This window comes from Diadema antillarum, unplaced genomic scaffold (genome assembly GCF_040938485.1).
Source record: "Diadema antillarum isolate AM-2024a unplaced genomic scaffold, OU_Dant_1.0 scf00000151, whole genome shotgun sequence".
NCBI classification, from domain to species: Eukaryota; Metazoa; Echinodermata; class Echinoidea; order Diadematoida; family Diadematidae; genus Diadema; species Diadema antillarum.
In genome coordinates this window covers 433,496-457,040 of record NW_027271040.1, presented here as the reverse complement: position 1 = coordinate 457,040, position 23,545 = coordinate 433,496, and the positions used below count along the sequence as shown (strand labels likewise).

The 23,545-nt window shown below is 40.1% G+C and overlaps 1 protein-coding gene across 1 annotated transcript; it reads left to right on the top strand.

The window, feature by feature from the left end:
• Positions 1-143: 143 nt before the first annotated feature.
• Positions 144-13,172, top strand: LOC139721812 (uncharacterized). The gene is made up of 4 exons (XM_071633136.1): positions 144-228; positions 6,451-7,285; positions 8,329-8,351; positions 12,355-13,172. The coding sequence occupies exons 2-4, from the start codon at positions 6,471-6,473 to the stop codon at positions 13,170-13,172; spliced, it is 1,656 nt and encodes a 551-aa protein (XP_071489237.1). The 5' UTR covers positions 144-228; positions 6,451-6,470.
• The last annotated feature ends 10,373 nt before the right edge of the window (positions 13,173-23,545 follow it).

The following is a 23,545-nucleotide window of genomic DNA, read 5'->3' as shown; positions in this document are numbered from 1 at the left end:
TGTACCTACTGTATAATGTCCACTTGAGTCGAGAGCGAGCGGCCCTGGGGCGGCGCGGCGCGGCGATCGAGCGAGCTGCGGTAGCTAGTCTACTAGCGGATTTGGCCGGAGATCACGAACCGTGGACATCCTCCTCGAACGTCGTTTCATTTCTTCACTTCCTGGCTGAATTTCTCATAGACTAGAGACCCTAGTCGAGATTTGTTTGTCCTGAAGTCTGTCATAATGGTGAGTGAATTTGTGTTGCTATTATGCTGCCGGTAACTGTCAGATGTAGAGGAATAAAGCAATTGTACAATATTCATTTTTAAAGGCACAGTCGTACAGTCATCTCAGTCCGGGAAACCCGCTCCGTCTCATCGATCTCACAAGGCACTCTCCCCCCTCATGAGCACCTTGCTACAGCTCTGGGGTACCGTACTCAATCACAGTTCGGGAAACCCACTCACAAGGGGGGCCCCTCCTTATAAGTAACCCGTCCCCCTTATAAGTAACCCCGTCCCCCTTATAAGTAACCCCCGGGGCACCCCTTATAAGGAGTCTCCACGCTTTTTTGCAATGCAACGCGAAAATGAAAGGACTGCGGCAATTCGCTTGATTATGTCCATAAAGCTTCACAAGTTTCCTAGTACTAGTTACTCACGAAATTTGAGCAAAATCGGTTTGAGGCATCATATCTAAAATCATGGATTTAAATGCGATGTCAAACGACCCATTCGAATGCTGAAATGCGAGCGATTACTGGCGTGAGTGTCGCCAGGCGCGGCGGCGCGGCAATGCTTGAGTGCAGACGTGGCGACTGAGTACGTACTCGGTCGCCACGTCTGCACTCAAGCATTGCCGCGCCGCCGCGCCTGGCGACACTCACGCCAGTAATCGCTCGCATTTCAGCATTCGCATGGGTCGTTTGACATCGCATTTAAATCCATGATTTTAGATATGATGCCTCAAACCGATTTTGCTCAAATTTCGTGAGTAACTAGAAAACTTGTGAAGCTTTATGGACATAATCAAGCGAATTGCCGCAGTCCTTTCATTTCCGCGTTGCATTGCAAAAAAGCGTGGAGACTCCTTATAAGGGGTGCCCCGGGGGTTACTTATAAGGGGGACGGGGTTAAACAGGGGGGACGGGTTACTTATAAGGAGGGGCCCCCCTTGTGAGTGGGTTTCCCGAACTGATCAAGGATGCTCCCTGGGCTGGCCTCTACCAGCACTCAGCAGTGCTCATGAGGATGAGGCCTCCTCTTCACTTCTCGTGCATCCATCTCACATCTGATATACAAATGATCACAAGTTCGCACTGTGATTTTTTGTTCTCTCTCCATGACGAGAAGAGGAAATTATGTATTATAATTCTACCCTTCTAGACACGTGTGGTAAATGGGCGCTCTGCATCGGTTGATAAAAACTCGGATTTTTGAAAAAAAAAAAGACAGATAGGATTTTTTCTTCTTTTCATCATGGGTAGTGGACATGTGTGTGTAACAAAAAATCACCGTGCAAAATTGCAACAATTTATACGTCAGATGTGAGATGAATAGAAGTGAATAGGGGGCCTCATGAGGCGTTCCCCCCGGGCCTCATGAGGCGTGGGGGCGGTCCTCATGAGGCGGGGCAGTCCTCGTACGCGGGAGCGGTCCTCATGAGCGGGTTTCCCGGACTGAACTTACAACTGTGGGGCACGGTGGTCGGTTGACCGAAAGATCGGTCTGTATCTGGTGGTCAGGGATATGTTCCGCTGAGACTGCATCTGGCTTCACGGAATCCCCTCCTACGGAGGAGAGCGACAATTGTCAAGAAAATAAAAGATTCCTCTGGACAGACGGATCTTTCTGTCTAGGCACATGGATCATTGTACAATGAGGTGTTTTGTAATGGATAGATGAGATCGATTAACAATCTAATTATGGTTTCTATGCTGTTGGTTTATTTTTCAGTTTTATCTTAGATATTAAACAGCCAAACCTTTCAGAATCCACTTCAAACTTTTAATTGTTATCAAAATCTACCGGAAAACAAAAAATCCTACAGTTTCTTTTCGCGCCTCTGTCTTTTTACCACGTACGAAATCTTGTACCATCACACTTCTGACCGTAGCACTATTTGCATAATACGTATACTTCAGCCCGGCACTTTGATTTACATTGTGTATAGAACACTGGTGACTTACCAGGTATTTTTTTAATTTTATTTTAGTGGAGGTAAATAACATAATTATATAGCTATGCTAAAGTTAGAAGCCTAAGTTAGCCACCTAAAACCCAGGATTGCCTCCAGTTTTATTAAAATTCAATGTAGGCCAAGCTTGTAAAGCAATGTGAAAACCCTTTTCCATCTCTCTCTGTCCTTGTTGTCTCTTTAAATTCTAAAAAAATTATTTTTCACATCAAAATTACCGGTTATGGTGCACGTTCTAATGGGTGGACAGCGTGTAGTACAGTCATTGGTTTGATCTGAATGCATTGATCTTTAAAAAGACAGGCTTTTCCCTGTCCCTCATCAGCTTGCCCCAAGTCTTGCATTATTGGCTGTTTAAGCAGTTTGAGGTTTGTTCAATTGTTGTTCTGTGTTGCATATGTGTGTGTGTGTGTGTGTTTGAATGAAATAATGGAAAAACATTTTAGCTTTGCATACATGTACATGTAGACAAAAATACTGAGAGCACAGAAGAGAGCCAGACAAACAGAAAGAAAGTAACGCCAAAAAGAAAGAGGAAAGGAATAGCCCGACTTGACGTCATGCAATTTAAAGCATGGCGTCCCCGTGTACACTTGTGTACAGCAACAGGGCCATGTATAATTAATACTATCTCGGCAGGGGCAGATCCAAGAATTCTGTAAAGGGGGGGGGGGGGGGGGGGGGGCACAACTAATATTTCTGGTACCATTTCCAGGTTCCATTTTTTTTTTCTTTTTATCTTGTTTTTGATGAAACATAAAGGGATCCACCACTGATAGGAAGGCTGAATAGAAAGGATGAGACTAAACCACAATCATAGCAAGTCTCAACTTGACCAAAAAATTGGTCTGTATCTGATTATTGGGGATACAAGTGTATGTTCTGCAGAGACTGCATGAAGAGTGATAACGTCAAAAACAAATAAATAAACACAAGACTCCAGTCCTCCGGACAGACAGATCTTTCCGTCTAGTCTCAACAGGACCTCCTGTACATGTATTTTCAGTGTACTACAGTATCATACTGATGATGATGAGAAGTGTGGTATAATGTACATTTTGTAGCTCTATCAATCATGAATCTCTCCTGAGCAGCACGTGGCTCAGATTCTTATTAGTCCATCGATAGTGGGAGAAAAAAAAATAGATCAGAGCATGATATTTTTAGAAGGCAGATATGAAATCAGTACAGTGGTATACATGTGACTAGCTTTCCATTTACCCAGTTGTACGTATAAATGGTTCCACAACACTGTCTTCATCAGTGGATAATTTCACTGTTGCTTCGCCGCTGACTCTCCCCAGTCACGTGGCTTGATGGACTGGTACACACCTGCATCTTTCGTCGTCAGCAGCTGAAGTTATTGACATCGTTTTCCATTCAAAGAAATCCCCATTTCGACAAAACTATTGTACAATTCACACTTGTCTTAAAGGGGAAGGCTAGTAACTGATCAGTGGGAATCAGTGGAAATGCTGGGAGATGATTGTTCCAATCCTTATGGGATTCATTCAAGAGTTCATTGTATATCTATTGTTGTGTGAAAATGATTTGCTTCAGAACGGTCTCATATTCAAGTAATGTGCAGATTAATGCTCCGTCACTGACCAGGGACGCTAACCTGGAAGCATTAAACTGCACATTACTTGAATATGAGACCATTCTGAAGCAAATCATTTTCACACAACAATAGATATACAATGAACTCTTGAATGAATCCCATAAGGATTGGAACGATCTACTCCCAGCATTTCCACTGATTCCCACTGATCAGTTACTAGCCTTCCCCTTTTACCATGAGCACTATACATTGTGCCTTTGACCTCCAGATACATGTTCCACCAAGCTCCAGAATCTGTGAATAGTTTCGCTGTACACTATGATTTCTTTTTTGAATGTGAGCATTACCCTGAAAAGGAACCTCATCAATCTTGATATTTTGGTGAGCATATTATATTCTTACTGTGTCAATGCATCAAAATATGAACCTACAATTGTAGATGCACTTCCGCTACCAAATACCAGTTTGTGCTATTGAGATGTTTTCCTGTCAACATTTTTATTTTTGTAAACATGACTGTTGCTGTTTCGATAAATTAATTGTGTACCCCCTCTCCTCATTTTAAGGGGTTTTATATGTGGATAAACACAAATGCAGCAGTTTAAAGTAAACTACACTAGTACGTGCACATAGGGCCTACAGTATGTCTGATTGGGGAGTATTGATGTGTGTGTGTGCGTGTGTGTCCAGCTTATCCATGTACACCCGTTCAGATGGTTGCAATGGTGTACCGGTACTTAAAAAGTGTATTGTGCATTTCAGTTACCCTCTTCAGCTTGCACTTTGCTGATTGACTTAAATTTTATAGAATCTATCAAACTTTGATATGATAGAATTACATTTTGTAATTATACCGGCATGAAATCTCACAAAAAGATAATCAACAGTGCAACTAAACCAAATACACAAAATCAACACATTAATAAACTGGAAAAGTGCTCGGAGAGGTAAACCGTGTGAAACGGCTCATTTCCTCCGTACTCGTACGCACATGCTGACAATCACCTTTATTTCCCAATGATAAAAAAAGCCTGTCTCAGAGTCTACCTTATCAGCAGCTTTATACTGCATGCTGCACCTCAGTGTGCACGCAGTACGCATCATACGTATGCACACCTCGCACATGTATACGCACAGCTTGAACTCCCTCATTTGTTGGCCCTATAGATTATGTATTTGTCAATGATAATCCTTAACCTGTTGAGGATGAGTCCCGAGTATACTCGGGCAGGTGTCTATGGGAAATGTGTGTTGTAGCAAAATCAAACCATCCTCAACAGTTTAAATAGAGTAGGCCTATCCTGAATCCAGATGATTATTAGGATCACTACCAAAATACTTCTAACCCAAGCATCAATGCTGTTGTTTTGGAAGGCAAAGTCCTGGCCAATGCAGGACTTCAATTGTTCAAAAACCACAATGCAGGACCTAACACTGACGTTTGGGCAAGAGGTAAAAGGAGCTGTGAGTAAACACTCCAGATATGGATCTGCTATTGAAGGTCACAGATTGACTAAAAATACTGTGTGGCCTGTGTTATCAATAACCACACTGTTCTTGAACTCATCGCAAAGAAAGGTGCCTGTGCAGTATTCAAAACTACTGCTGAACTATTGCCACAAGGACTTTGACCAACCTTCAGTGAACCTTCCCGCACATGATCGCACACATGGGTGACTTGCTCTCTAGAATCGGCGGCGGGTCCCCTTGTGTTTACCCAAAATCTTGCCCATGATCTTGTCAGTGTTTAATTCACGAGGATCCATGCAACATCAGATCTGTCTGTTGCTCTCTGTGGCTTGTCTTGTCCTCTGAGTTACAGTTGTACTTACACATATCCTATATCTTGACTTCACATTGTAGCAGGTGAGATCTTGCTGAATATCTCTCCCTTAGCCATCCCTTCTGGTTGGTTGCTTCTGCCATGTGCTCTGTGTGATGAGTTTTATCACCCATTTGATTGTTGGTGCATACATGTTTTACTAGTGTACGTATCTTTACTTCAAGAAGGGCAATGGACTTCATTGTATTGTAGGAGGAATGCAAGGGATTCAAACTGTGTTTTATATTAAGACTATCAGCATGCGTGTGATATTAGTACATATTATTGAATTGCTCATTCAGTGATATTAGATGATGTTTCCATATATCATCTGATCAAAGATTTTCAGGTATTTGAAAATCTAGGACATTTCAAACCACAGAACACAAACTTCATCAGGACTAGCAAACATCATTGACACAAAATATTTGGCTGCACATGTAAAGTCTTATAGCTGATAACAGGTGTCAGTGGTCGAATACAGTTTTTTCTTTCATATTTTTTTTTAACTTTCATAATCGTGAGTTTGTGCAATATCTTACCTTTCAAGAAATCTTGTAAGTAAAGGGTGAGGGGATAAAGTAATCAACTGAATCTATGTTCTGAAACTTGTTTGATTGATGATACAACCTCTTTTCGATAAGGAATGATTATGAATTTTTCAATATTAGTGAATCTCACCAACTTCATGTGCTGGACGTTCGTATACTCAAAGAGGTTTTGGTGGAGTTTCCCACCTGACATAGCCACCTATAGCAGTTTCAGAAGTACCTTGTCCAAACATGTTGAGACAGGACGTATTGTTTTATAGTGGAAGGGGAGGGTTCCTGCATTCTTCTTTGCATCTTATTGACTTACGGTCGTCTCCTTTTCTCTGTCTCCCTGCCAGATCGCCATACATCAGGCACTATGAGCGATCAGTCGGCTCCCTTTCATATTGCGCTGGTGTCCGGTGCTATCGCAGGGATGTCGGTTGATGCATCTCTCTTTCCGATAGACACCATCAAAACTCGGCTGCAGAGCTCGCAGGGCTTTTTGAAGGCTGGTGGCTTCCGGGGTATTTACTCAGGCATCTTGCCAGCATTTGTGGGCTCTGCGCCCACTGCAGCGATATTCTTCTCCACGTATGAGGGAGCAAAGTCTGCCGGTAGTAAGCTCTTTCCACGATGCCATGATTCTTTCATTCACATGGGTGCAGCCTCAGCGGGCGAGGTCATGGCATGCCTGGTTCGCGTACCCGTTGAAGTTGTCAAGCAGAGGGCGCAGGCTACAAGGCAGTGGAGTGTAGGCATCCTTCGGCGGACAATTGCCGAAGAAGGGATCAAGGGCCTATACCGGGGCTATTCTGTGACAGTGATGCGCGAGATTCCGTTCTCACTTGTACAGTTTCCACTCTGGGAACTGGCCAAGAAATCCTGGGGTGCCTACCAGGGCAGGCCCACGGACGCTTGGCAGGGGGCTGTGTGTGGATCCCTCGCAGGAGGCGTGGCCGCAGCGGTAACCACGCCCCTGGACGTCGTGAAGACCAGGATCATGCTTGCATCAAAGGGCAGCAATGTTGCGGTAGGAAATGTGCCGGTCGTTGCTAGGGAGGTTCTACGAGAGAAAGGCTTAAAGGGGCTGTTTGCTGGAGTGACCCCCCGAGTGACTTTCATAGCCATTGGAGGGTTTATATTCCTCGGAATGTATGAGAAGTCAAAAGTTCTCATGCTACAAACACTATAGCAGCAGTATAACTGAATACAAATCGTCCCACTCAAGGGTATATACCGATACTGAGTATTACATACTTGCATTATATACCTCACCATTGGCCTTTGTGAATGTCCTGTTGGCTCTGTTGCCAACTTTATCTGATTTTTATTATTGATCTTATCTGTGATTTGTATGCATGCTCATTGTCTTGAGAATTGAGGAATGAATGTGAGCAATGATGCTCAGAGGTCTCCACCGTTTGTGTTATCTATTCTTGTGATGAATCTCCAGCAGTGTCTATGAAACCAAGTTCGTACAATGTACCTCATAATTGAGTGATCTCTATAGTTTTGTACAATGAATATGACCCCCCCCCCCTCAGTGCCAACTATTATATTGGTTCGATGTTCTGTGTTGCTTGTGTTGTATCATGGTTTTTTGGGGGGTTTTTTTTAAGTTTACGTAAAGACAGTCTTTGAATATTTAAATAACTAATAGTTTGATAATAATTAAGTATTTAAATAAGTAATAGTATTTTGGTTGCATTGCAGAATTATCAGAAACCTCTACGAATAGTATTCTGGATTTTTGACATCCTTGAAATGATAACACATTAAATAGAAAAAAAAAAGATTTTTATTCCTATTTTAAATTTGCTCCTTTATTTTAGGATGGTATTTTGCACAGATTTAGTGAATGAAACCACTTTTACATCCAATGTCTTTTCAATAATATTATGAGATATGCTGTGAAATTTAGTGTGCCATTTTACCCGTTGAAGACCAGTCCCAAGCATATGCGGGCAGGTGTCTGTGGGAAATGCATTTAATGTTGTATGAAATCAGCTTATCCCCAGTGGGTTAATTAATGACAAGATGATAGTTTCTACACTAAATTTCCCCTTGGATATTGGTAGAAACAAAAACATGCTCCTGTCAATATCCTACAATCCTACATGTACAATTGAGAATTTTATTTGTAGTGATCTTGTCTGGAAAGTATACAGTAAAAGTACATGTCACATAATCAGACATGAATTGATGTCCAGTAATTTTTGTCTTATTGTCCAAAGTCCAAGTGTTAGCCATAGTATAGGTAGAGTTAAATAAATGTTACACTTGCTAATTCTTTAGCTTGTACAATCATTTTTTTTTTTTTTTTTTGGGGGGGGGGGAGGGGGGGAGGGGGGAGGTAAAATATGGTGCAGGTAGAAAAAAATTATTTCACCAGGAGGGCTAGTATTGGCCTATTAAAAGTGCCTCCTGCTGGTTCATCGACTGCTTTTGTCTAATTTTGTATTATCCTTAATTCTTTTTTTTTGTTATTATCATTATAAATGTCATTATTGTATTGCTGTCATTTTTATACATTTTCTTGTACCCTTGGTAATAATGATTATTAATGATCAATGTCATCACAAAAGATGTAATTTTCTTTTCTCCATACTACAATGTACCTAAGGAGAGCATATATATTCCAGTAAGTTACTGTATGGGGAGAATTACTGTCCAGTCAGATTTGGGCAAAGTGAATATACTTCCTGTAATGCCATATATGGTATTAGATATTTTATGTAAACAAAGAAAGAAAAAGAGCCAAAGCTGTGTAACTTTGCAACCATGTACTTCCAAAACATTAATTCAAATTGTGATGAATGTTTGCAAAGGCAAAGTAACAGATATGATGCCATGAATGATGACTTTGCAGCAACAACAACAACAAAATGTACTTCTATCTTTGCAAACATGTATTAGACATAACTTCAGACTGTGGTAAAGAGTGATTCTGGTAGAAGGCCTGATGTCCTGGCATTATGTATAAAAATTGAAACACTGTCACCATGGCTACCACATCAAAAGCGATCACATGCTTTTATATGTGACCATGCATCATAAAACCAACAAAAAGTTGCACACACTGCTTTTGAGTCAGGATTCAAAATAGATGAAATGGGTCAACTTCATCAATCTTGAGTTTTTCATATTTTCTGAAAGAGCAAGCCTTCATCTGCATCATGGTAAAGTTTTGGATCATAACACATATAGGAAATGGTGTTTTAGCAGTTTTCCAGAACAATTTTTTTTGGGTAAAATAGTGTGATTAGGTATGTCTTAAGCCTGCCACACTGATCCGACTGGTCATACAGCTGTACGACCTTAAGACTAGAAGTGTGACGTCACCAGTCTTGCCAGTTTCCAGTCGGACGACTGGGTCTTAGTGCCAGTCATAGAGATTTGATATGTTGAATTTCCACAGCCAGACGTGGGCTTTCAGCCAATCAAGATAAAATAAAATGCAAGTGCGCTTTAATACTCATAGGTAAAATGTACTGAAGACAGAACAGTCGTAAGCCTACTTGTAAGGTCAGGTCGTACGACTGTGTCTAATACAGGTGTATGGCCTTGAGGTCATAATGTAATTATTGTATAGTGACATGTGCGGCAGGCTGTAGAGTTCCCTTTAAATTTCTTAAAAGCCCTGCACACACTCTTCCCTTTCAACTGTAATAACTTTTGAACGGATAATGCTACTGCTTTGAAAGTTGGTATCAGCCATGGATAGAATACGTTAGAAGACCATGATCAATTTCAGCCTAATCTGATAAGGTATAATCCCGTCATGGTTAATGCTACGGAGTAAATATTCCCTTTTTTTTTTTTTTTTGGTCCCATTCATTACACAGCTAGCACGGCATGGTAGATTGAGCACTTGAATAGACCCTATTCTTTAAAGGGATCGTATAGTTTTGGTTGAGACCTAATTTCAGGTTTCTAACATTTTTTGGTGAGATGATGAGAAACCTCTCATGAAATATGAAAGGGCATCTAATTCCAAGAGGAATTCAATGTTTATTTGATGAAAATTGGTTTTGACATGGCTGAGATATCCAAAACAGAGTGATTCTAATAAATGTGGGACCCACACTTTATTACGATCGCTTTCTTTTACTTTGTTTTTGGATATTTAATTCATTCCAAACCCGATTTTTCATCAAATAAACTTTGTTTCTTAAAATGGTATGCTCTGTACTATTTCATAAGTGTTTTCTTGGTATCTCGCAAAAAGTTAAAAGCCCAATTCTCATCTCCACCATTACTGTACCATCCCTTTAAGAACCTCTTTTCTCAGTAAACACTTTTCCCCAGGATTTGCTTTCTTTTCAATATTTAGATGGGTTTAATAGGAGAGTCCATTTGAATGGAGCTACTGATTTGAATGGAGCTATACATCATTGTAAAGCTTAGAGTCTGCTCTTTCAGAATAGAGCTACCAAAGCTGTCCTTCACTGAAAATCCATGTCTGGCGACTTTTGATTGGTGTTTTGGTGCAGGGTCACATATTGAGACTTGTATACTTGAAGAGTCTTGTCAGGAGAGAGAGAGAGCCTTTCTACTGTTGAAAGCTTCGAGCTTCTCTTAAAGATTGGGGTGAATATTCTGTTCGTGCACAATTGTGGTGTTGATTAAACTCATTGGCGGCAGTACAGTATTGTATAATATCACTTGCTTATTTGTAGTCCTTCCTGTTACATTTTAAAAGCTTTTCTTGTGCCATATTTAAGCTTTTCTTGTGTCATATACATGTATTGGGAGCATTGGTGAAGAGTTTGCTTATTCGCTGTACAGTGAGCCAATGTATTTAAAGTTGTTTGCTGCCTACACTACAGACAAGCTAATGAAAACACACAAACTGTGTGATCCAGGCCTTTTATGGCTTCATTCATGCGTGTGTGTGTGTGTGTGTGTGTGTGTGTGTGTGTGTGTGTGTGTGTGTTTGTTGCAGGAGCCGTGTTTACACTCCAGTCACATCCAAGCCGTTAGGCATTGAGCGCGTTTCTACTGAGCGACGAAAATTCGAGGTGATGCCAGCCGATGTGTGGTGATACCGGCCGATGCCGGCCGATGCCGGCCGATACCGGCCGATGCGTGGTGACACCTCGAATTTTTCCTCAGTAGAAACAGATCTGGTAGTGGCCGATGCCGGCTGATGCGAGGTGCTCCGTCGTCCATCTATTGAGGTGGTCGATGCGTGGTGACGCGAAGGACGATTCTCAGTAGAAACACACCGGGTAGCGAAATTCGTGGTATATCGGACGTCTAGAATTTCTCCCCGCGCTTTTCAATCGGTTCATCGCACACATGTGTACAAAATACGTGTGTACACACAGCGACCGTGTTCGCATCATGCTTTGTTGGTACCAACTCGCTTGTGTATGTGTTATAGGCCCTATACGTTACGTTACATGTGAATTGTGGCATTCATCGCCTATTGTTCGCGTGATTAACAGCCTAACTTATTGCATTACTAAGCCCTCATCACTTACTTGATTTTACACCGCGTTATTTCATTTTATATTGTCTCGAATTGCGAGAGTACCACGTTAGTATGTCGCAGCCTTGAGAAAATCTCAACTGGACCCTCGATCTTCAAAGATTTCTCATCAGTCAGTGGCAGGATACCAGTATGTTAGTTCGGGGTATATTGGATGGGAAGACGAAAAGAAATGGCTAATCAAAAAATAGCCGACGCAGTTGTAGCAAAGCAGGCAGGGTTCGGATCGTATTAACAGGCAGTGCGCGCGTGACCCAAATCTGTGACTTAAAAATACCTGACTTCCGGAATCGCCGCATTTGCACGTCACCTTTGCATCATCTCGTATTTTATCGCTCAGTAGAAACAGCTCGAGTGGTCATAAAATACGAGGTGCTGCGTTGGACAAAATTCGTGGCGATGCCAGGGATGTGAGGTGCTCTCAGTAGAAACACGCTCAATGTCCCTCCGCAGCCCACTTGTCTCCATGATTGATTCCACAAGATGCTCACTAAAAAGTTTAAGATCTCTTTTATGTCCTGATAAGAATATCTCACGATTTGAGAATTCTATTTGCCCATTGCATTCCGTGCTGTACACAATTATCTTCCTGGTGGTTCTTTGGACTCTCCTTGATATTACTATGCAGTTTTAGTAGATGGAGTTTGGGAGAAAATTTGTGATGATAATGAGGTAAGGTTCATCAGCATCATATTCACTCAGACTCTTGAAATGAGATCAGGCTGACTACTGTCCATCATCTCCCCTTTTTCCTAGATATGTTGAGCAATGAGTGATCAGATCCCATCCCTTCCCCAGGCCGTGCTGGCTGGGGGTGCAGCAGGAGCCGTAGTGGATGCCTCCCTCCACCCAATCGACACCATCAAGACTCGTCTGCAGAGCCCTCAGGGTCTCTGGAAGTCGGGAGGATTCCGCGGCTCCCTCTCGGGCATCCTTCCAGTCCTCCTGGTAACGGTGCCCAACTCTGCCATCTTCTTTGGTGTCTACGAGACGTCCAAAGCCTTTGGGGCTTCCCGTCTTCCGGCGGAGTTTGAACCCGCTGTGCTGATGTTGGGCGCAACCTCAGGGGAGCTCACGTCGCTCCTTGTGCGCGTGCCTGCTGAGGTGGTTAAGCAGCGTGCTCAAGCCTCTCGGAGGCCCAGTCAGGTTATTCTCCGTGAAGCCATCAGGAGAGACGGACTCCGTGGACTCTATCGAGGATTTTCCAGCACAGTCCTCCGCGACGCTCCCTACGCCTTCGTCCAGTATCCCCTGTGGGACCTCAGCAAGAAAGTGTGGTCTTCGTACCAGGGGCAACCTGTGGATGCTTGGCAGTCGGGGATTTGTGGGGCGATTGCTGGAGGAGTAGCGGCAATCTTGACCTGTCCCTGTGACGTTGTCAAAACCCGTATCATGCTAGGGGGGCAGGGGACTAGCAGCAAGGTGGATCGCATCCCAGATGTCTTCAGAGCTGTGTGGCAGGAGCGCGGCATTAGGGGCCTGTTTGCTGGTGTTGTTCCTCGCGTCATCTGGATTGCATTTGGTGGCGCGTACTACCTCGGGCTCTATGAGAAACTGAAGATAGAAATCATGCAATATCGATGAACCTCACTGAACCTGTGTCACTTGGTTTGATGCTAAGCACCATTTTTTTTTAAAATATATATTCCATACTAGAGAAGTGTGCTTCTGATAATCATTCAATCCAGTCATGACTTTGTGTTATCGTACTTCATGAATAAGCATTAAATCAAATCAGTCAACTCAAAGCAATGAATCATGCTTAATTTTCGTGTTACATTTGGAAGTGCTGAGCTGTATTCGACAAGGCCGCCAAATGTTATTGGTAACAGATTTTGCAGATTACTCTAAACAGAAGTGTAATCAAGACAAATGTGCTTCTTAGAAATTAGATATTAACCGACATTGTGTGACCTGAATGTATAAATTCCAATAGTATGAGCCAAAAGCTGGAATTTAAATGCACTTATTGGTTCATTTGCTTGAAGCCAGTCAGTATATAATTTCTTTGTCTCAGGGTTAAATTATCCTTAAATCTGGCATTGAGTGAGGAGGAAGAAGCAAAAATTTTAACCATTCAATTTCTGTTTCCTGATTTTGAACCTCTCTGTGTGTGAAGATCTAAAGCTAATACTCCATGACAGTTGTCTCTTTAAAAAAAAATGCCTGAGGTAGGAGACGGATCTTTGTACACTGGTAGCAGCCACACTGAATTCTGAGGAGATGATATTCATGCAGACTGGGTTTTTGTTGGTGACCTCAAGGAGGTTTGAGAAATGGAGTTCCAACTGGCTGTAAACATTCAAACAGCTGTCAGTTTTCTTCTGACGTACAAAAGAATTCCACAGGTGCATTTGTGACTTCGATGATCAGGGTTCGATGCCGCCGTCTTTCCAAGCAAAGAGATGATTCATTTGGAACACTAACATAATGTCGGCTATATTTTGTTTGTTTGTGTATAAAAGGAGATTGAATTTCAGCTAATGATAAGGCATAGCAAAGTAACTCCTGTCCAGGATTACGTCAAAAAGTATAAATCTGAGCCGTACGTTGTAAAAATATTTGAACTGCACCCTTACTGGAAAATCGATTTTATCATCTTTCCGATCACTTCCGACAAATGAAACTAATATGGTATAATCTTCAAGTGTAGTTCTTTATTCATTTATATGTTAGATTAGTGTAAAAACATGTAAAGTTGGGTAATTTTTATTTCTTATTTCATCAATTTTTGTTGATTTTTTATTTGCACATCCCTGTGTCTGTACCTTTATGTACCGCTCATGTTTCATAAGAAGGGACAGCGAGTGAAAAGTAATCACCATCATAAAGACATATCTTCCATTGAAAGTGACGAGTCATGATGCAATGCCACATGAATCAATTGTCTTCCTATCTGTGAGGTAGCGCCAGTTTAGCACATACGTGTACTTCAATTATTTCTTGGTGGTGGCATCAAACATGGGATCAAAGGGAATAACACTGTTGTTACTCCATCTCTTGAACCTCCTTGGTGACCCTCAGGTTGCCTTGAATTAGTGGTGTCAATTGGTCTGAACTCTCTGGTTGGGAAAATTGGGCAAGTGTGAACTCAGCCAGAAAGTGCTCTTGGCTATACGATACAGTGCCATTGAAAATCAAATGACAGTCACATGTATGGGAAGTTGGACCATATGGAGGTCAGCTTTGGCACTGTTTAGATGCCTTTGTGCCACTGTGGCATAGCTATGTAGATCTCTAACTCTTTCATACACCAATGCCTATTGTACAATGTAGTTTATCGAGGGCTATTCATGCTGGCAGTGATATTACTGTGAGAATTGCTGGGCATCTGCGCCAAAGACCACCCAAGACAGCATCAAGCTCCCATGTCAGGAAAGATGTTAAGAAAGCAACTCTGACTAGAACTCTGACTCGGAAAACCACAATGTACATTGGGACTCTTCCTTTCTTCATCGACATTGCCTATTATTTGACACATAAGCCGTCAACTGTACTGTATGCAGAGTTGACTGTATTGGCGATATAACTGTTTATCAGAATCTTCATGGTCAGGTGATATTCTGCCATAATTTAATCCTTATTTTCTGCTTTTTGTTTTTTGTTTTTTCACTAAGTGGACACCGTATAATCCATAGTGTTTTAATAATATGCAACACCATATACTGTAAAATGAGGCATGTTCGCATGCATTTTAATTTCGCGAGCGCCAAGATTCTCGAAATTAAAATGCACGCAAAATTTCTTGTCGACACTATATGCATTGAACTCCAAGTCGCAAAATTTTCATGCCACGTAAAAGGCCGTCGGCTCCAATTCGCAAAAATTGTGTCGCGAATATGTCATGTTTTACAGTATATGAATCATAGAGCTCGGTATGAATGTATATTATGTATGTGCCCATGAGTGGACATCGACCCTTACTGTGCTTTCTTTGCCAATTGGCACAGATATTTGTATGGAACTACCTGTCAATGAATAGATATTATTGTATCCCTCACAACTTATTCTTGTCCTCTGATTGGTTGAGGGTATTGAAAGTGACAAAACATATTTCCACCATGAAAATCCTAGTCCAACTATTTCCCTAGGAAAGTAGTAAAAAAAATATATATATCATACTGCCATAGCGATATTTGCTAAGCGCACGCGCTTCACTCTTGTCACAAGCGCATATTTTGTTGCATGAGACAGTACGTCACAGTCCGGTTTTCCACCAAACGCACTGCTTCTACGCTTCATGAGATTAAGGGCATCGCGCAGTCGATGCAAAAAAAAAAAATGACTTTAAATCAGTCAACCACCTACTTTACTTTGCTGTTACCGTTAACCCGTTGAAGACGAGTCACAAGAATACTCGGGTAAATGTGTATGGAAAATGTGTGTGATATAGCAAAATCAGTCCGTCCTCAAGGAGTTACATATACCATTCATTGGGAGGGATATAAAAGAAATATACCCGGTACCACGCTATTGTTTAAAGTTCTGGTAACATGTGCCTTCGGTGACTTCAGTAGCAGTATTTTCTTTGGGGCTGCGCCCCTCAGAAAATGGTACTACTGAAGTCACTTCAATATTATTATATAATCATGCACATAGTTTCAAGTAGAGCCTCTCAGGCCTGGTATATTTAATCCCAGTAATTCCTATCGTGGACCTACTACACAATGGACATTCATCGCTCGTTAATTAATTCATGCACCTGGTTCTGTCAAAAGCGTCACAAAAGCATTTTAAGCATGTTTTACTGCTTTGATCTTATCATCACCGCTGACAACCAGCCTGGATAAAAACAAGACGACGCTTTGAGAAATCTAAAAACTACATGCGCAGAAGATAGTAATTATCTTAAATCAAGAAAAATGCATGTGCAGTTGTAGTGTACATTGAGAAATTATCGCTCAGGTAATTTCATTTGCGAAATGCACGTACTTTACGAGAGAAAGCAATTATTTTGACAGATTAGTTGTGATTTGTAATCTAATTTTCCCCATTTTTCGCTCATTGTTCCAGAGTAAACATGGGCAGTAACCGTAGATGGCAAGTATGTCCTATCATTAAGCCATGTTACATGCTTGTCCACAAGTGTCCACTTCAGTAATTTCCCATTTTGTGACAGGAAAACTGTCATGTTTTCGGGTTTGCTGCTCCCTTTCATCGGTGTTTATTCAAAGGCAGTTGAGTGTGAAAAGACACATCAGCAAAATAAGACCGCAATGAGGGAAATGGTTCTTTTGTCAGTGACGATGCATGATTGCATAATCGTCATTATCCAAGCACCTGAATGTACTCATAAAGATGCGCATAATCAGGTGGCGGCGGTGATGATGGGATCAAAGAAAAACCTTCGTTTCTAATCCATGTGTAGTAGGTCCATGTTCCTATTGTGTCACCCTCCCTTCATGTTAGACTGAGGCATATTGCTATGCTTGAGTGGGCTTTGCTATTCTATACAACTACATAATATGTGACCGTGCACCTCAAAACGAACATAAAGTCGCACACACTGATTTTGCGTGAGGACTGAAAATAAGTGAAATGGGTCAACCTAGCCGAACTTGACTTTTTCATATTTTCTGAAAGAGTGGGTCTTCTTTTACATTATGCTAAAATTTGGTATCATAAAACCGGCTGGAAAGTGTGTTTTTTTTTAGCAGTTTATGTCAAACATTTTTGGTAGAATAGTGTGATTAAGTGTGTCTTTAGAATCCCTTTTTCATTTCTGAAAAACCTTGTCCACACTCTTCACTTTCAACTCTAATAACTTTTGAAAGGATAGTGCTACTGCTTTGAAAGTTGGCATTAATTATGGACAGAATGTGTTAATGAGGCATGCTTAATTTCAATTTAATCTATTAATCCCTTCAGGCTTCATTGTTGTTACTCTGGTGGTTTACTTCCTGTTTTTTGTCCCTTTCATCGCACAGCCAGCACGGTTTGATAAAGATTAAGCGCTTGAATAGACACTATACTTCAGAGCCTGTTTTCTCAGTTCACACTTTTCCTGAGTTTGTGCTTTCTTTCCAATATTTAGATAGGTTAGGAGAGTCCATTTGATTTGAGTTATACATCATTTTAAAGCTTAAAGTCTGCTCTTTCAGAATATGGTCTTAAGTAAAAATTCATGTCTGGCTTTTGTTTGTTTTGAGGTGCAGGGTCACATATGTAGATCAACTCTGGACAGATTACTGAATACCAATGAACAAGCTTGTCAAGCTATGTGTAGTGCCTAGACCCAGAAAGGGTTAGTGTTTGCAGTCTGCCAACTCAGATTAAAAATCTAGTTGAAGATTTTCAATCTAGGTTTCAGATTTGATGGAGATTTCTTCTCCTTTGATAAATATTATCAGACAGTAGTTTATTTCTGTATATTTTCGTGGCATTATTAAATAACCTGTATATTTCTACATTCTACTAATCACATGTAAGAATGAATATATTCTATTTGACTTATAAGTATGTATTATGAGGTGGATATTTAAATATATACCTCCACCATGGAAGAAGGTTATGTCTTATCAATGTTTGTTTGTTTGTCTGTCTGTCTGTCTGTCTGTCCGTCTGTTTGTTTGTCTGTGATGTATGGAACAGATGATTAAATTTGGGTAGTGATCAGGGAATATTGTATGTATGGATTTTTGAAGAATTTTTTTTTTCTTTTTGCAAATAGGGTCATTGAACGTAGGGAGTTCAAGCTGTGTGTATTTGAGGTTCCCATATATGCGCTCTAAAGTGCATGCTCTGCTCGGGCGAAGCACCATGCGCTGAGCAGCTGGAAGCCGATGATGTAAATTAAAGGCTTCTACATTGGGAAACTGGACGATTTTTAGCTTGTATGTATGGGATGCAATTAGCTGCTTGGGGGACGTCTGCACTCTCAGAGTGCTTTTCTAGTTTTAATTAGGTGATACGCTATCAGCGTATCACCTATTGTGATTGTCAAAATTTCTCTCTTTTTTTATTCTTCTTTCTTTCTGCCACATTTTGTGTCGTCAATATCTCAACAATGACATTACGGAATGACATGACATTTTCAGTCAACATGTCTCATGACAAAATCTAGCCACAATAAGGTTTTCATGACAGTAACATATCTATGACGTCATCTAGGCGCCATTTTGTGATTTTCGGACCTTGTCACATGATCGATCATAACTTCATAACTGGATATCATTTCTGTATCATTTTCGGTGGACATAAAGTTCAGGTCATGCTCTATCTTACTTTTTAACGCTAGTTACCCAGGTCTTCATTATGCGCGCGTTTGCGCGCATCAAAATTTTAAAAGGCTCAAAACGACTTCCCAATGGGAAATCTCGAAGTTTCAGACAATTTTAAGCGTTTCAAACATTTTCTCGCGTGCGCGTTCGTCCGCGCAATTTCGCGCGCAGAGGGCGTAAGCAACATGAAAATGCATTTTTTTTTGACTGATTTGGATTCCTGATACTTTGAGTAACAATATCCATTGATTTCCGATCGATGTTGACCTATAACAAAGAAATGCACTGGCGTCAAAGTTGATATTCCGCGCGCGCGTCTTTCTGCAAATATAGTGAAAAAACATGGGTTTGTTTATTTCGGCATAGCTCTTTAAATCGTCCATTGACCCTATATTTCTATTGCATATTACAAAAGCATATGAATTGGAAATAACGTTTCAAGTACCAATATTGCCAGGAAAACTCATGACGTCATCATATCATCATCTGAAATCAAAAAAGTGGAATTAATTTTTTTGAGGTACTGTTTCTGTCATTCATTTACTCGTATCTCTGTTGTTTAAGCTCAATATTATCCCAAATTCAGATATGTTGTACTTTGAACATTTGCCTTTTAAGTCCATATCATGCTTTTGATATTTGATGACGTCATCATACCTTAAATTGTGATTAAAGGTAAAGACGCAAAATCGGACAAGTTTACGTGTTATGTCTATGGGAGGTGAGTTTTTTTAAACCATGCATTGACTTAACAACGTTTAAGCACCTTTATCTCAGCTGATTTTGTTTCATTTCCTCTGAAACTTAAGTATGTTGTAGCTGTGACAATAAGCTGCAGTAATCATGCATTTTATTCTTTGAAATCTCCTCATGAGGTTGACAATTTTGCAATTTAAAACTGAAAATGAGAATGGAATGTGGACGAAACGATTCCTGATTCATCTTTCACGTACATAAATCTACGTTCCTCTAATTTTCTCGTCGAGACGTATGGCCGAGTGGTTAGAGGCGTCGTCTCAGAAACGTGAGGTTGCACACGTACGGGTTCGAACCTCACAAGAGCACGAAAGAAAATAATTATTTTTTTAATTTGTTTTTTCTTCAGTGGAGTACTACACCTTCGTCCATGTAGAAATCACGTTCGCATGTAAACACAACTATACGCACACACTCACATAGTATCCCTTTGTTTTGCGTTGGAGACTGCATTACCTCGACTGCTGCAAAATTTTGCAGGCTGGGCTTTTCAAACTGATTTAAAATATTGTAATAAAATGAAATTTGTTCATATCAATTCAGTAACACAATGTAGTCGTGGTTACTTTGTGCTGATTTATACATGGAACAAGCTATACATTGTAAAAAAGGTATTTGAATTGTTCCTTTAAGTCAGTCTTCTGTATTGATGATTATTTGTCAATTAGTGGTTTTTGTGGAGTTTCAGATAGTGATAAAAAGTATAGATGATAAGTACAGCGATAATTCCTACAGTTAGTTCAAAGTTGTGTTACAGAGGTTTGATACATACATTTAGCATTGTGTGTGTGTGTGTACGTGTGTATACAGGTTGGCCATATGACACATTCTAGACAATTAATCTTAATTAATTAGCAAACGTGATCAGCTATGGAACTGAATATGGTACTAATGTATGATGTTAATGATTCTAATTAAACTGTGACGAGTTTAAAGGGATAGCTTAACTGTGTGTAAAAATAAAGCAATTATAAGGAAATTTTAGGGGAATTTGATAACCATGCCTATAATAATTTCATACAGGTACTAATAGCTGCCTCATGTTCATGTGAATGATCGTCATGTCAATAGCAAACTGACAACGTACGATGAATATGTTATACATTGAACAACTTTCAAGTCCATATCGTTATTTTCTAATTTGATGACGTCATCATGCTAGAAGGTATGGTAAAAGGCGAGATATCGAAATCAGCGAAGATTGTACGTTATGTCTATGAAAGGGGATTTTTGTTTTTTATCCATGCATTGACTCGATAACGCTCGAGCACCTTTACCTCACTTGATTTTGATTTCCTCTGAAACTTAAGTATGTTGTAGCTGAGACAATAAGCTGCAGTAATCATACATTTTATTATTTTTTTTTTATCTTCTCACCAGGTTGAGTATTTTGCAGCATAAAACTGAAAATGAGAATGGAAGATGGACGAAACGATTCCTGAGTCATCTTTCACATATAAGTTTACGTTCCTCATATTTTCTCGTCGAGACGTATGACTGAGAGGTTAAAGGCGACGTCTCAGAGACGTAAGGTTGCACACGTGCGTGATTAAAGGCAAGGTATCAAAAACCAGCCGATTATAGGTTTTATGTCTGCGGGACGTATTTTTCCCAAGTTGCCAGAAATGGCAGAGCGACCTCAGTCGTTACAAGGCCGCTTTTCCGTCTAGCAATGCAATAGATGTTCACACGGCCACGTTTAATAGTTGAGTGTGCATTGACTTTCCCCCTGTTATATCTATACATTGTTGTGTGTATTTTTTTTTTTGTCTTACCATTTCCGTGGATGACCCGTGGCCGAGTGGTTACAGAAACGGTTTGGCATGCACGCTCAATATATTTTCAAGGTGCCTATATCACATTCTTTTCTTTGTCGATCGCAGATGACCGTCATCTGATGACCACAAGCGTATCACCTAACTCGTCCTCAATGTGACGAGTTTTCATGTCTCGTTAGTTTCTTTTTTTTTCTTTTTTTCTTTTTTTTTTTAGGTGCTGGGTCTGATATTCTGATACGGCTCGAAAAATTATTCACACTGCCGGAGTAAAGATCAAAATCGTCGCTGGGGCGACAAGACCTCGTATCTACAAAATGTCAAATGTTCAGGAGTGCCAAAAAAAATGGCGGCCAAAGCACCATACCGAATGGGATAGCCTTTCCTTTGACGTGCCATGGTGGCTTCATTTTGGGGATAAGACAGTTAGGATTTGGACAGGACATCACTTAACTGATTATCTGACCATTAAACTAAAAAAGTCCTTTTCACCAAAATTTGAGATACAAGGTCTTGTCACCCCAGCGACAAAATGAAACGAAGATGTGACCTACGGATCTACTCTACCTCATAATGAAGGGGAACTCACTGCATTCACCTTCGTGATTGTGAACCCCTTTCAGAACTAAGTATTATAATGGCACTGCAATGTAAAACTTATCATTCTGCTGCAATATGCTTGAAGTGTGGATCTAATTAGTCAAGTTGGAATGATAGTTGATTCATGTGACATATTGGTAGGTGCAGTCGTTTAATACCGTCCCGTACCCTTTCTATTTTATGATGTGGTGGTGACCTGTTGTACATCATTTATGATTGTGGTACTGGTTTATGCAAGATCTAATCATGTGATATTTCATTATAGGTAGGTACAATGTATATGGTGGAAACTTATATTGTTGGGATTTTAACTGATAGCTCAAAGCTGTTGTGAAATAAAAGGATAAATATCAACTCGTAATTTTGGTTTTGTCTAATGATTCTGTATTTCCTTTTCTCTTACTGTCAGAATATCTCCATAAATGATCTTTCCCGCATATTCTAGTGTATTCTAGAATAGACAGAGAAAAATACAGATTACATATATATATATATATGTATATATATATGTATATATATGTGTATATATATATGTAAGTATACAGTATATGTGTGTGTGTGTGTGTGTGATATGCAAATCTACTGAAGTACATTAAAAAACTGGCTACAGTATATGGTGTGAGTAAACTTGTAGGATCATGCTCTTAAATGGTAATGCCAATATAGCCAACACAAAATTACAATTTGTTCAACCTGGCAGCAAGTACATGCAAACCAGAGAAACAAGCATTCACCAGAAATATATGACAAGTATCCACCCAATGACACTGCTGATTTGGCTATTTTAGTAGATAGTGTAGAATGTATATAATGGGTCTTTCCTGCTGCCATAATTCATAATGTGCATTTTTTCAGTCATTTTTTTTCTCTTTCTCTTTTTGCTTTTGGCCATTTCTGTTTCGACTGTGTGTCTGCATGATTTAATGATGAGAAATTCACTACTCATTTTAGTATCCCTTAATAAATGAATGATATTCGGTGGTCACTTATGTAGCAATACTCTATATCCACAGACTTGCTCAAAGTGCTTAAAAGAAGTGAAAATGAACACTAGAACAGTATGTACCAAATATTCTACAATGTAGAACAGATCAAAGTACTTGCATGTGAATTAAAAAGATTATTTTACATGTAGTTTCATTTTGAATTTGTTGTGAGTTTCCCAATATATCCAGTGGCAATTTATTCCAAAGTAAATGAGTTAAATCAAGCCAATAGACATTGATGAAAGTTTCAATAAAAATCTAACATAAGATACACTTACATTTGTATGAGGGTTATGGAATTTTGAGGCATAGCATGATTTCTAAAGCCGGTGATCTCTGTCACAATTATATCTTAGAAAAAAAGTTACTTCTCTCTTCACAGCTCTATTTGATCAGTGCCGAACAAAAATAATGAAAAAAAAAATGAACTTAATTATTTGTTTTTTCCAAATCAATGATTCTTTACATCAGGTTGTCATTGTTGCAGCTGGTAAACAAATTGCCCCTCATGGACGCAACCGATGCTGAATAACATTGAATAAATGGTCGTTATTAAAGGTATAATTTACCATTTGCAGATGAAACAAAAACCCAGCATTAGTGCTTTAAAATACTATTAA